Below are 13,713 nucleotides of genomic sequence, written 5' to 3'. Positions count from 1 at the left end.
TAAGGAACTTCATGTTTTTCTCTCATTATCAGTCAATACTATCTTTAAATTCTGTATGCTTTCCCTTATAGCTTGTGATTTATCTATCTATACTCCATCATCTATCTATCTATCTATCTATCTATCTCTCTATCTATCTATCTATCTATCTATCTATCTATCCATCTATACTCCATCTATCTATCTATCTATCATCTATCTATCTATCTATCTATCTATCTATCTATCTATCCATCTATACTCCATCATCTATCTATCTATCTATCTATCTATCTATCTATCTATCTATCTATCTATCCATCTATACTCCATCATCTATCTATCTATCTATCTATCTATCTATCTATCTATCATCTATCTATCTATCTATCCATCTATACTCCATCATCTATCTATCTATCTATCTATCTATCTATCTATCTATCTATCTATCTATCATCTATCTATCTATCTATCCATCTATACTCCATCATCTATCTATCTATCTATCTATCTATCTATCTATCTATCTATCTATCTATCTATACTCCATCATCTATCTATCTATCTATCTATCCATCCATCCATCTATACTCCATCTTCTATCTGTTTGTCTTCTGTTTTTCACCCTCATCATTTCAGTCACCACTTTTATCGTCATCATCTCTTATCTATCCCCTTGTCTCCCCATTTATCAATCCACACACGCACACACCTGTATCAGAGCCACAATAGGAAGTTACTTTCAGTTCTCTTTTCTATATGACTAGAAATATAAATGCTGTCTTATCTAGAGATTACATATATTCGAGAGAATACCTACCTCATGTCCTTAGCATCGTATTAATATGTTTTATAGTTGAATAAAGTAGACAGCACCAATCAATTTTGCTATTAAGATTATGTCAGAAATCCATAATAGATAAATAATTTTTATCATAGTCCTAAATTCAGGCAATCCTTGATAGGTGTGTCAGATTTATTTCTCCAGGGCTTGACCTGGTGGGAAATACAGTCTAGGAGCTATAACACACGCTTCTGCCTGTCTCTTCTCTCCTTCTCGCTTCAGTTTTTTTTCCCTCTCAATTCTTGCCTTGCCAATTGAATTAGTAATAAAGGATAATTCTGTTTGTGAATGTTTTCCTTGTCCCTGCCTCTCAGTAAATCAATTATTCTCTTAACAGCCTGGAGAAGCACATGTTGTCACATACCGAGGAGAGAGAATACAAGTGTGATCAATGTCCCAAGGCGTTTAACTGGAAGTCCAACTTAATTCGCCACCAGATGTCACATGACAGTGGAAAGCACTATGAATGTGAAAACTGTGCCAAGGTACAGTGAATTTGTAGGCTGCTCGCCTCTCCCTGTTGTCCTCTCTCGTAATCCATCGCTTGCTATACTATAGAGAAAAAGCCTTGAGATGGGGAACTATAAATACCTTCAGCAAAGCAGAGTGAGTGTTCTGTGCTAGAAGGCATTAGCAGCTCACATAGAAACACTTAGTGGGTACCCTTTTGTTTCTGTCAGAGAGGAAGTGGGACTTAATGCTGAGCTCCCGAACTGCATGTGCGACATCCCTGGTCAATTCATGGTTCCGCTACTGACTTGCCCGTGTAGGGTTGGTTTGTAGCCTCATGGGAAATGAAAATTATATCCAACGTGAATTACTTATTTCTTTTAATGGCAGTTTGTGAGGAAGGTCACATAACCCTTCAGAATGCTTATTCAGAAAGAGTGTGAGACTCCAAACTTTCAGGTTTGTCGGTTTAATCCTTCGTGGAAATCATAATTTGGTTCTCACAAAGCAGTGCAGGGCTTTTAGCGATCAGGGCTACACAGCACGCAGGTGAAACGACAGTGTTCCATTGGGGCACAGAGTGAGCTCCAGCAATGGCCGTCCACAACTTCCATGTTCTTGGACTTTACAGTGAGTGCAGAGATGTCCTGGAATAGTCGCTTTCTATTCCTCTCGCTTTTTGTGGCAGTGGAAACTGGAACATTTGAAATAGTCTTCAAGGATATTTTATTTCTGGATGCACTACTGGGTTTTCATCTTTTATTTAGTAAAATGTCCAAAGGAAAAGCTCCAGATTTCTGGAAACTTGCAGAAGAAACAATATGTTTGAGTTTAACTTCTTAGGAAAATTATTTAAATAAATTTGGGGTACTTTCATCAAAATTTTCCAAATTGTGTGTGTGTGTGTGTGATGTTCTTTATTTTAAAATGTAATTTTAATGGTAATCTGGACGAGGCCTTGCTCGACTCTGGCCTGATAGTCCATTCATGATGTGGTCCAGTATCCGACACTAATGGATTCCCTGTTACAATCGCAGAGAACTGAGTAATTCCTGGTTTCTTCCTTAAAGGAGTTCCTTGCACTTTGGAAATACAGTTTTCTTTTGGTCTTAGGCCAAAACAAGACAAATCAAATTCCTCCTTGGGCTCTTGCTGGTCTTCTTTCTTGTATTCATGAGTGAAGTTTCTGGATTAATCAGTACTCATTTCCTAGCAGGTTTTCACGGACCCTAGCAACCTTCAGCGACACATTCGGTCTCAACATGTTGGTGCCCGGGCACATGCTTGCCCGGAGTGCGGTAAAACATTTGCCACGTCGTCAGGCCTCAAGCAACACAAACACATCCACAGCAGTGTGAAGCCCTTCATCTGTAAGTCTCTAAACGCCCCAGCTTCTCCGCATCTGTCTGTCCTTCAAAGGGCTCTGTGCTCTGGAGCATGGCCGCGCACGGCCACGGTGGGTGGGAGAAAGTTGCCCTCCTAGCTTTTTTGGGTCCAAAGTAGGAGGGTTATTTTAGAATATAAGAAATTATTTTATAAGCAGATCCAAAGCATTTCGCCTATAATCCTTGGGGTGTTTTTTTATGGATGGAGTCAGTACCAGGTAAAGAAAAGAGAAGTGATTAAATAAGGAAAGGAGAGCCTTCCTAGGTAGTAGGATTTAGCCAAGATGATCAGGTGTATCTCACATTGTAAGTGACTGTGGCTTGGTTAAACAGCCAATAACGGATATCATTAAGTGATTAAAAACCTGGTCTGGACCTCAAGGAGCTGGAAGAAGCCGGGCAGACGAGAAGGCTTATGTTGCTGTCTGTGTACTGGAGTGTGTGTGTGGAGGGGTAGATGCTGGAGTGTGTGTGCAGAGGGATAGATGCTGGAGTGTGTGTGCAGAGGGATAGATGCTGGAGTGTGTGTGCAGAGGGATAGATGCTGGAGTGTGTGTGGAGAGGGGTAGATGAGGGATTGTATGTGTGGAGGGGATAAAATGCCCTTCACTCCTCCTCTTCCTTCTGCTTCCATTGCAGACTGGTAGTTCTGGGCCACTTGAAAAAGCAGAGTCTTTTCTCTTTAATGCTGGACAGGTTCTCTCCCCCAAGCACTGCCCTCAAGCAGATATACAAGGTGCACGCTTTCAGGGGACATCCCTCTGCCCACCTACTTGGCACACTCCTGGACTGAGCACTTAAGTAGCACACTTCAAGAAACAGAGAACTTGGCTCATTTTCTTTTGCTCATCCTTGTGGGTCTGTTTCTTGGTTATGCGGCAATCTTTCCAATGATTCAGAAGGTAAACCTTTTGTTCTCGGTTGATCTAGTCAACAGTTCTTGAACTCTTTGTTCCTTTGCCCTGGTAGGTGTGTAAATATAGGGAAGAAGCGAGCTGTGCTACCAACTTCTAAACTGATTCTGGATCCAGATATGGGTGGGATGCCTTGAATCATTACCAGCACCTGGCAGCATCTGTGGCTTTCTGCTTTGGGAACTGCATGAGAACCAGTTTTATTCCCCCTTTGGTTTGTTTGTTTATTTATTTATTTTGACAAGCACTGGTGGTTTGGAGCAGGTAGCCGGGCTCTAATACAGAATTGATTGGCAAAACACCTAATTCTCAGTGCCAACGTGGAGCTGCCAGAGACTAACCGTCCTGTTCTTTGCCTTGATACAGCCTTCTTTTGTGCTTCCAAGTGCCAAAAGTTCTCGTCTTTCCTTTTCCAGTGCACAAGAAAGTCCTGTTTTGCTTAGCTGTTCTGTTCCCTGGGCGGAGCGAAGACAACCAGCAGATAAACAAAGGGTGCCCTGAACTCCCTGGGGAAGCACTGCTAGAACATGGGAAATTATATAGACAATAGGAATTAGAAGTTTGAGAGAGAGAGAGAGAGAGAGAGAGAGAGAGAGAGAGAGAGAGAGAGAGAAAGTATTCATTGTCTAGTCCATAATTCCTACAAGCTCTCTTGGAAGTGCTATGAGCATACTATATTAGTTCATTTATTTCAGAAATAAATGTGGTAAGTTTTATGTTTTGGTGAGAAGAGCGGAATAAATCACAAGGACTCTTATCACCTATTTCCTACTTTATCTCTCTTTGAAGACTAAAGTCAGAAAGCATCAACTCTGCCGTTCAGCACGTTGGTCCGTGCTCTGAACGATGCTAGAGTCAACTGTTCCGCTTTCCAGTTTCAGAGACTGTCCTTTCTTATTCAGGCTGCATCCAGTATTTCCCTTGAATACATTCTCAGCAATTATTGGTAAATTTAAATAGCAGATGACTTTCTTCAAATATCAACTCTGACAGTGAACTGTGGAGTAATTACAAATAATAGCCAGGCAATTTCAGAACAAAGGGTTTAAACATAGGAGTTTCCATGAGGCTGAAAGGGTGGAGGTTCACCTATGACTGCTATCTGGTTCCTCCTCGAAGGCCACACACCATGATCTGCCCCCAGTAGTGTGTTTATGACAACTGTCTCTTATTACAGTGAGCACAGGGTCCCTAGCGCTAAGGCAATTACTCATCGCCTGCACAGCAATCGCCAGCCTTCCTAAATAGAAACCACATGCTCTAATAGACAGAATATATTCAAAATACCTCTTCATTTGTTTAAGAAGGAGAAAGATGCAATGTTAACTGGAGGCTAAGTCCTTGTTGCTGAGAAAATTGCAGTTGCGTGTAGACTTGAACATCAGTTGAACCATTGACCTGGAGCCTGGTTATTGATGTCTCCATCCAAGTTTTCGAGGCTGAAAAACAAAGCTCCTGACTAAGGAAACACCCAGATTCTATGTTAAGAGAGCGACACAGACTCTGCTCACCCTGTAAAAAAGTTTCAGACAGACAAATCCAACTACATCTTATGTGATTCCAACATAGACACTGTGGATTTTCTTAAAGTCATCCTGCTGTAGAAAAGAAGATGACCTAGCAACATTTTATTTATAAAACATTGCAACTCCTGTCTTTACAGTTGGTTAATTAACCCATTAAGACATTTTCTTATAGTACCTTAGTGCCCAAAGGATAGATTATTGATGATTTTTAAAAGTGTATTTTTACAATTCCAATTATATACAAGTATATATATTTATAAAACTTATATAACGCACACACACACACACACATATATATATATAAATTTTGCTTGACTGCATTCTATAAAATAACATATCTATACTTTTTTGGAATTATCCATAACTGAATCACAATCATACAATTATGTGGAGGTCTGCTCCCCAGGTGATTTTATTTAATGTATTAGGTAGTATAAATAGTACGTGTGTTGATTGAGCCTATTGAAATGCTGTTAGACCAGACTGGCCAGTGTACTCTGGGAGGAATCTGAGAAGCGATCACCCCATCTTCTTTTCCTGATAAATCCTGTGAGAGTCTCTGCAGTGTGGCCAAGGCTCCGTCCTGATTAGCGACATGCAGCAGTCCTGTTTAGTCTCCATCAGCAGAAAACAGGAACACAATCGCCTAGCACTTCCTGTTGGGGAGGGGGGGTGGGGAACGAAGCTCCAGTGAGTTTTGCTTGACTGCGTTCTATAAAATCCCCGTGGCATGAACTGCTCTAAAAATCATCATTGCTTCAAGTCACGTGTTGGGCTCGGCCATTCTGCACCCACGGTCAGCTATCACTTGAAAGCAGCGTCTGTCAAATTTTGTGTTTATTTTCTTGAAATCAATTTGTTTCAACAATTACCAGCCAAGTATATCGTATTTCCACATATATAAAAAATTGCAGGGAGGCATTAAATTAAGCTCACACATAAAGTAACTCATCGACAGCAAAGTTTTTTTTTTTTTAAAAGCTATGATGCTTAGCAATTTGATATTATAATCCTGAAAGACTCAAATTGAACAAAGTCTTACTTGAAAGGCTGGAGGGTTACAAAGTTCGGACTTAAAATATACTTAGAAATATTGGCACATCTGCGAGAGGGGACATGCTACTTTACTGACAAATTCATGGTGAAGGGGGCTAGTGTAGGACCACACCGGCTGCTGGGTTCTTCAGGATCAGCGTTTTCACGGCCCTCCCCTCGGCTTCCCATACTTGGCCATAACAGGCAGAAGTCAAGCCCTGAGATAACCGAGGAAGATACAGCCACAAGTGAGCATGTTTCCCAAGGATGGGGGTTTCATGTGCAGGAAGGCTAGCTTAGCCACTGGTGTGAGGGGAAGTCAGAGGACGTGCTCATAGTTCATGGGAACCAGCAATGCAGGATGGGCTACATTCAATTGAGTTTCCTTTGCAGGCTTAAAATAGAGCCATTGTAAATTATGTCAGTCTTTCTCGAATCATGAAAATGATTGTTAAAAAGGTCTCCCAATACACAATGCGCATTGTTGTGTGGCTTTGATGTGTGAACGATGGGAGTACACGATACAATCCTAATGAAGTGTGTGTGTGGGGGGGGCACAGCCTTTCCCACACGGAGAGATGATAAAGGCGAAGTGTGTGGATGAGGGGAAGGCTGTCTGCTGTCCTGATGCCTCCAAGGCAGGCTGCTTGAAGTGCTCTAAAGTTTTTGTGCTTAATCTGTCTTTGATTTTTCAGATCCTACTAGTGTTAGGAATCAGGTGGAAGACGCAATGCATTCTGGATTGTGACTTTCCCATAAATATTTAAGCACACAAATATTATGCAAAATATTGTGCCTTGGGGATGGAAACCATTTGTGTACTCTGTGTGAAGTATTTGTGCTGCTTTGCAGACGTTTGTCAATGAAATGCTTTGCTTTGGAATCTAGTAAAATGGAAGGTATTTTATGTTCAGAGCATCCAGTCTGGACTCCCAGCTCCTATTCCTGGCTTCCTAATTGTAACCATTCTGGGTAAAGCACTTGTGATAGATACTTGCTGACTTGAGAAGCAATTGTCATAAAGCCTGAGACTCTTTCTTGTTGTTTGCACGCAGGTGAGGTCTGCCATAAATCCTATACTCAGTTTTCAAACCTTTGTCGTCATAAGCGCATGCATGCTGATTGCAGAACCCAAATCAAGTGCAAAGACTGTGGACAAATGTTCAGCACTACGTCTTCCTTAAATAAACACAGGAGGTTTTGTGAGGGCAAGAACCATTTTGCGGCAGGTGGATTTTTTGGCCAAGGCATTTCACTTCCTGGAACCCCAGCTATGGATAAAACGTCCATGGTTAATATGAGTCATGCCAACCCGGGCCTGGCTGACTATTTTGGCACCAATAGGCATCCTGCTGGTCTTACCTTTCCAACAGCTCCTGGATTTTCCTTTAGCTTTCCTGGTCTGTTTCCTTCAGGCTTGTACCACAGGCCTCCTCTGATACCTGCTAGTCCTCCTGTTAAAGGACTGTCAAGTACTGAACAGTCAAACAAATGTCAAAGTCCCCTCTTGACACATCCTCAGATACTGCCAGCTACACAGGATATTTTGAAGGCACTGTCTAAACACCCACCTGTAGGGGACAATAAGCCAGAGGAACTGCTGCCCGAGAGGTCCTCTGAAGAGAGGCCCCTTGAGAAAATCAGTGACCAGTCAGAGAGTAGTGACCTTGATGATGTCAGTACACCAAGTGGCAGTGACCTGGAGACAACCTCGGGCTCTGATCTGGAAAGTGACCTTGAAAGTGATAAAGAGAAATGTAAAGAAAATGGTAAAATGTTCAAAGACAAAGTAAGCCCTCTGCAGAATCTGGCGTCAATAAATAATAAGAAAGAATACAGCAATCATTCCGTTTTCTCAGCATCTGTAGAGGAGCAAACCGCGGTGTCAGGAGCTGTGAATGATTCTATAAAGGCTATTGCGTCTATTGCTGAAAAATACTTTGGTTCCACAGGACTGGTGGGGCTGCAAGACAAAAAAGTCGGAGCGTTACCTTACCCTTCCATGTTTCCCCTCCCATTTTTTCCAGCATTCTCTCAATCAATGTACCCATTTCCTGATAGAGACTTGAGGTCGTTACCTTTGAAAATGGAACCCCAATCACCAAGTGAAGTAAAGAAACTGCAGAAGGGAAGCTCTGAGTCCCCTTTTGACCTCACCACTAAGCAAAAGGATGAGAAACCCTTGTCTTCAGTCCCCTCGAAGCTTCCAGCAACACCTGCCACAAGCCAAGACCAACCCCTGGATCTAAGTATGGGCAGTAGGAGTAGAGCAGGTGGGACAAAGTTGACTGAACCTCGAAAAAACCATGTATTTGGGGAAAAGAAAGGAAGCAATATGGAAACAAGACCAACTTCAGATGGCTCCCTGCAGCATGCGAGACCTACTCCCTTCTTCATGGACCCCATTTATAGGTAAGGATGATGAGAGAGGATGCTGGAAAAAAAACATATGTACGAAACCAAGATTGTACACTTTGTCAGTATTTCCTCTTCCAAGTCACTTGTTGTTGTTATTGTTGTGGTTATCAGCAGTGGATGAGGCTTAATCTTGAGAAATCAAGTTTTATTCAGAAGTTGAGAGGTTAAGTGTGGACTTATTTTTGGATTTCTCTGAAATTGAGGCTTTGGAATAGGACCACAGAATTTTTTTTTTATTTTGACAATAAACTTATTTTTAAACATTTTTGGGGAGTGGAAAATATGAGAAAGTCATCTTTAAAGCAAACTGTCAAGTGGCAGAAGAATGAGGCTCCCAAAGGATTAGCACAGATATGCATGGGCATGAAAGTGGACTGCTTGTTTAGAATAACACGAGACCTAGAACAGCCCGAGTCTCCTATGTGGCAACCCACTGAGATGTCTAAGAATATGATACTCATATTCTCTTTCTAAAGAAACCTCTTAGAATCCAGAGTAAGTGAAATTGCTCTGGATTAATTTTGGTATTAATCCCAAAATGGCTTTGTATATAGAATGAGTAAGTTGCTTAAAATACATTTCTATTTAATATCACCATTATTCCTTCAATATATGAATTCTAGAGGTAAAGCATTTATGTTTAATAAGATATGTTTTGGTGGCATACTATAACAATCACCATTAAAAATTATTTGGTTTTTGAATATTAATTTTCTTTAACCATTATATTTATTACACCTTTTACATATTATGAGTTTTTAATTTACTTCCTAATTAAATTTTGAATATTATCAAGACTTTGTGGAACATGTGGACTTTTTATTGAACTTATTTAAGATAGGATTATTTTCATATTGTACCCAATATTTGTGAATGAAGAGATATGGTGAGATTCTTTCATTCGGTAATATTTATGGATGTCCTCAGTGCTAGAACTGAGAGGCCTTATCAGTCAATGCCTTCTACCCATATTATCTACAGAGTGTTTGGAGAGCTTGCTAGTGTATGAAAAGGCTATTCCCATTTCAACAAGAGAAAGAGAACACAATACAAGGACATGGTAGCACATATTCAGAAGACTGAGGCCGGGGTATCCTAAGTTTGAGGCCGGCTGGAGGCCCTGTAACAAGATCATATCTGAGGACAAATACTCAAAGATGCCCTTGTGTTCCGAAATTCTTATTTCAGCACTGAAAAAGCTTCTGTCGCGTCATCATCTGTGACCATCCTCAGCCCTGTTTGCTGCCTTCAATTCCAAGACTCCAAACCTTCATTTTATAAAAGATAAAGTTCTTATGAAAAGCTCTGAACCCTAATTACTGCCAGTCTGGAATGAAGCTCAGTTTTGCAGCCTCCAGATATTTTACCCAGGAATTGACCTCTTAATGCCTAGTTTAATAAGATCAATAATACATGTAAAACATAGTAGAAATAAAATTTTTTGAACTCATAGCTATTCTGTTTCAATAGCATTTTGTTTTGTTTTGGTCTTTACACAAGTAGCCCAGAATGGGCCTCAAACTCACCATGTAGCCAAAGATGAACATTAGCTCCTAGCCCCTTCTTCCGTTTCCCGAGTGCGCACTATGTCTGGCTTACAGATACAGTTCAAAAGTGTACTTACCTAAAAGTTTTTAAAAGATAATTGCCAATGGCTGGTGAAAATTAGTCTGTCTTACTTCACTTCCTATGTACCTAATTGCAGGTAGGATGTGGACCATGTTTAAGCTTCATCCTTTGCTCTAAACCTTGAAGGACAGAGAGGTGAAGAATTTGTCTATTCATATGCCCTTCTCACACATATGCTGGGTATATATGTCTATAACTGAGCATAGCTTGAATATCAGTAGCTAACTTGGAGGTTTCCTGTTTCCCAATAGGCAAATTTAAGAGAACCAGAGTGGATATTTGGAGATGTAATTTTTGGTAGAAAATGGCTTAAATTAAATTGCCCTACTTTTCCCCAACCATCTCAAATTCTTCAGATATTCTTGCCGCATCTGAAACAGCAAAGTCCTAAAGTTGTAGAGAGGCTCGTGACTCAGCAACTCTGCATGTTTCAAACTCCTTTGCCGCTGGAGTCACTGAGTAGGGTTTTTCTGTTGTAAAGGGTCTTTCTCCCCTTAAACACTTAGAAGTGCCTGACGTATCCTTCCCCAGCGGAGGTCTTCTTGCCAGTCCCAAAGGAAGCTTCCATTGGCTTTGCTGTGATGAATGACAGGGACTGTGCTCTGATTGACAAGCAAGACTGATTCACCTCCCCAATCTAATTTTAACCTTTCAGAGTAGAGAAAAGAAAGCTCACCGACCCACTTGAAGCTCTGAAAGAAAAATACTTGAGACCTTCTCCGGGGTTCTTATTTCACCCACAAGTAAGTATTTTGGATTTGAGATTTCAAGCTTGTAAACTAACTTGTTGATCCCGAAAAGCAGGTGCAATGGAATGAAAGAAACTTTAAGAACACTAGGATTTCCTATGACGCTGCTGTGGAAGAACACAGGAAATTCTAGCGGGACTAAAACCCAGGCTTTTGAAAGAAAAACCTTTCGGTATATGTGTAAAAATAACATAGTTTGGGTGTTAAATTATTATGTGCATCAACTATTTATTGAGCGAAAGTGCACATGGGAGTGAGTAGAACTCAGTTGAGGAAATAAATATTGAAGTTATCTTTTGTGTTTAAAGTTTCCTGACACAAAGATATGGATCATACTGCATCGTGTCCCAGCCTCTTGAAGGTCACTCTTGTCCTTTTAGTGCTTAGATAAAAACAGGAAATGAGTCTACCTGACAAGTTGTTACCATAGAGGGTGAAGGAATTTATCTCGACACCACTGGGCATTCCAGTGAAGGTCTGTAATTGCACAAGAATTCACCACAATACACAGCGCTATTTACTGAATGGGGCCAGGCCCATTTATCAAAATACATACAGTTTCTCCTTGCAAAGGGGCAGGCTGAACAGCTCTGTCTCACTGCTTCCTCTCTACAGTGCCACCCATTTAATTCTGTTTCCCCAAACTGGTTTACATATCAACCCACAGCTAGGGAATTGTGTTGAAAGTGCAACCATGATGTCTGGAATCTGTTTTTTTTTTTAAATCGCATTTCATTTTGTTTTGTTTTGTGTTTAAATGATACAAGCTCTGATCTTTAATGATACCGAAGATTTTATAAAAATGCTTGAGCATTTAGTAAATAAATTTGTTGTGTTGTAGTGTGTCCAAAACACAAACAATAGCTCTCTAATTAAACTTGTGATGAAAATCTCCTCAATCTCTGTAGTAGATTCATTAGTTTTTTCCTGGGCTAGGAATCTTACCTGCTGTCCGGTCCTCACTTTTTCAATTGTCTTCTTTAATACCAAACGAGAGTGTGAGAGCAAAGATACAAACATCTGTTTTAGTTATAAATAGCTATTTTTTTTTGCTTTAAATTCTCACTCTAATCCAAATTGAAAAAAAAATATGCTTAGTTATCAAAACTTTCTGAAACATTCCAGCCATGGACTTTTATTTAGCAAGAATAAGGACTAGTACTGTCTACCTAACCCTACATGGAAAAGACCCAAGTACTGAGGCGGTAAATGTTTAGCGGTGAATATCTGATATTTATACTGACCTAGATGACACTTGCAAGGGTTTATGGGATAAGAAGCCTAAATACAATATGCTCCGTGTTTCAGATAGTGTAGTAAAAATGCAACTCTCTGATACTTTCTCTTCTAATTGTAAATAAAGCATACGTGACACTATATTATTATTATATGCTTTTAACAGTAGTGATCAAATTGCTTGCATATTTTAATAATATAACAAATCTAGCAATTAAGCACTTCAAAGCTGAGCGGTCACGATAGGATGAAGAAAAAATGAAACTGGTTTAGTGTGTTTGAGCAATTTGGTCTATATGAGTGTTGGTTTTCTTTCTCTACAAAAACTCTCAGGAAGAGTTGATTTTAGCATGCCCATGCCATCTGAAAACTATTACTAGCCTAGGTAAATATGCCACTTGATAAAATGGGTAAGTTCATTTACCAATAATTGCATGTGTATAGGGCTGTGTTAAAAATATGGAATGCTCAGATACTTAATAAGATAATATGAAGGAGTGTGTTATATTGTAATATTCTCAAAGGTAATAAAGAACAAAACAGATAAGGGATATGCCCAGAGCTCAGAGCACAGTGATGCCCCCTCCCACAGTCTCACTCAGGCGTACCTGTGGGAACACAATAGTATACTTCGTTCTTACCTTCTGGAATAGGTCTCTGTGTAATGCCAATGTTGGATGTGGTGGACAGAGAGCTGCTACAGAGGACTTGGGAGGAAAAAAGGAGCTAGATATTCAGGGTGCTTAATTCCCAAGCTATTTTTAAACTATTGTGGGGATCTAGAAGTTTTAGTAAGTAATACTTAGGAAGCAAATTCCTGCAGTACACACAAGAGAAGCTCGGCTCTCATTCAAGTTTGTGGTCTTTGGAGGGATCAATTTCTTTTAGGAAACTCTTCAGGTCCCAGAGGATTGGTTTGGTTTTTGTACTTGATCAGTTCTATTCTAGCCACAACTAATCAAAGCCAAGGGATTGGGATGATGAATAACCGAGGCACAAGGTGTTATTGCTACTTGCAATTAGCAAAAGTGCTTTGGTTTGAGGAAGATTTTTCACCCCTTTATGTATGAGACCCCTTGTCCTTTCAGGGTGACTGGATTACAAGACTTACAGAGAGGATATACTTGGCTCTCTGTGTGGTCTCTGAAAGGACCTAATGGAGACTCTTCTGAATGGACATTGAGATCATAAAGTCATTGTAGTGAATGATTCTTCTTTTGCCCTGATCTTACTTTCTAAGTCATGACTTTTCAAGCATGGCCGCCCCATGTACCCAGGGATATTTGGAAAGATGGTCGTTGTATCCTTGGCAAGACCTTACTATGTCATGAGCCAACACAAAGGACTGCTAAATACATGCTTGGCTAAGACCACTTGGTTCTTTACTTCCCATTTAATATATCTTGAATCGCAGTTAGAAGTCGAGGACACCCACTGTCTGTTTTTTGAATTATCACACAACAAAGAGGATATCAATTCTTAACTGCTTTAGAAAAGTATGAACGCATACACCAGGTTTGAGTAGTGGCACACCATGGAGAAGCC

General features: G+C 40.3%; 1 protein-coding gene across 10 annotated transcripts in view; it reads left to right on the top strand.

The window, feature by feature from the left end:
* The window catches only part of Mecom (MDS1 and EVI1 complex locus), a 549,775-nt gene that overhangs the window by 512,649 nt on the left and 23,413 nt on the right, over window positions 1–13,713 (top strand). For 6 of the 10 annotated variants that reach the window (XM_075951064.1, XM_075951065.1, XM_075951059.1 and 3 more), the window contains 4 exons: window positions 1,164–1,311; window positions 2,490–2,646; window positions 7,192–8,548; window positions 10,839–10,926. In XM_075951064.1, the coding sequence (XP_075807179.1) occupies window positions 1,164–1,311; window positions 2,490–2,646; window positions 7,192–8,548; window positions 10,839–10,926 (1,750 nt within the window). The remainder of the gene's footprint in view (window positions 1–1,163; window positions 1,312–2,489; window positions 2,647–7,191; window positions 8,549–10,838; window positions 10,927–13,713) is intronic. The other 4 variants (XM_075951060.1, XM_075951063.1, XM_075951068.1 and 1 more) reach the window with 3 other exon arrangements.

Source organism: Microtus pennsylvanicus, chromosome 16 (assembly GCF_037038515.1).
Source record: "Microtus pennsylvanicus isolate mMicPen1 chromosome 16, mMicPen1.hap1, whole genome shotgun sequence".
NCBI classification, from domain to species: domain Eukaryota; kingdom Metazoa; phylum Chordata; class Mammalia; order Rodentia; family Cricetidae; genus Microtus; species Microtus pennsylvanicus.
This window is presented reverse-complemented; position numbering and strand designations above follow the sequence as displayed.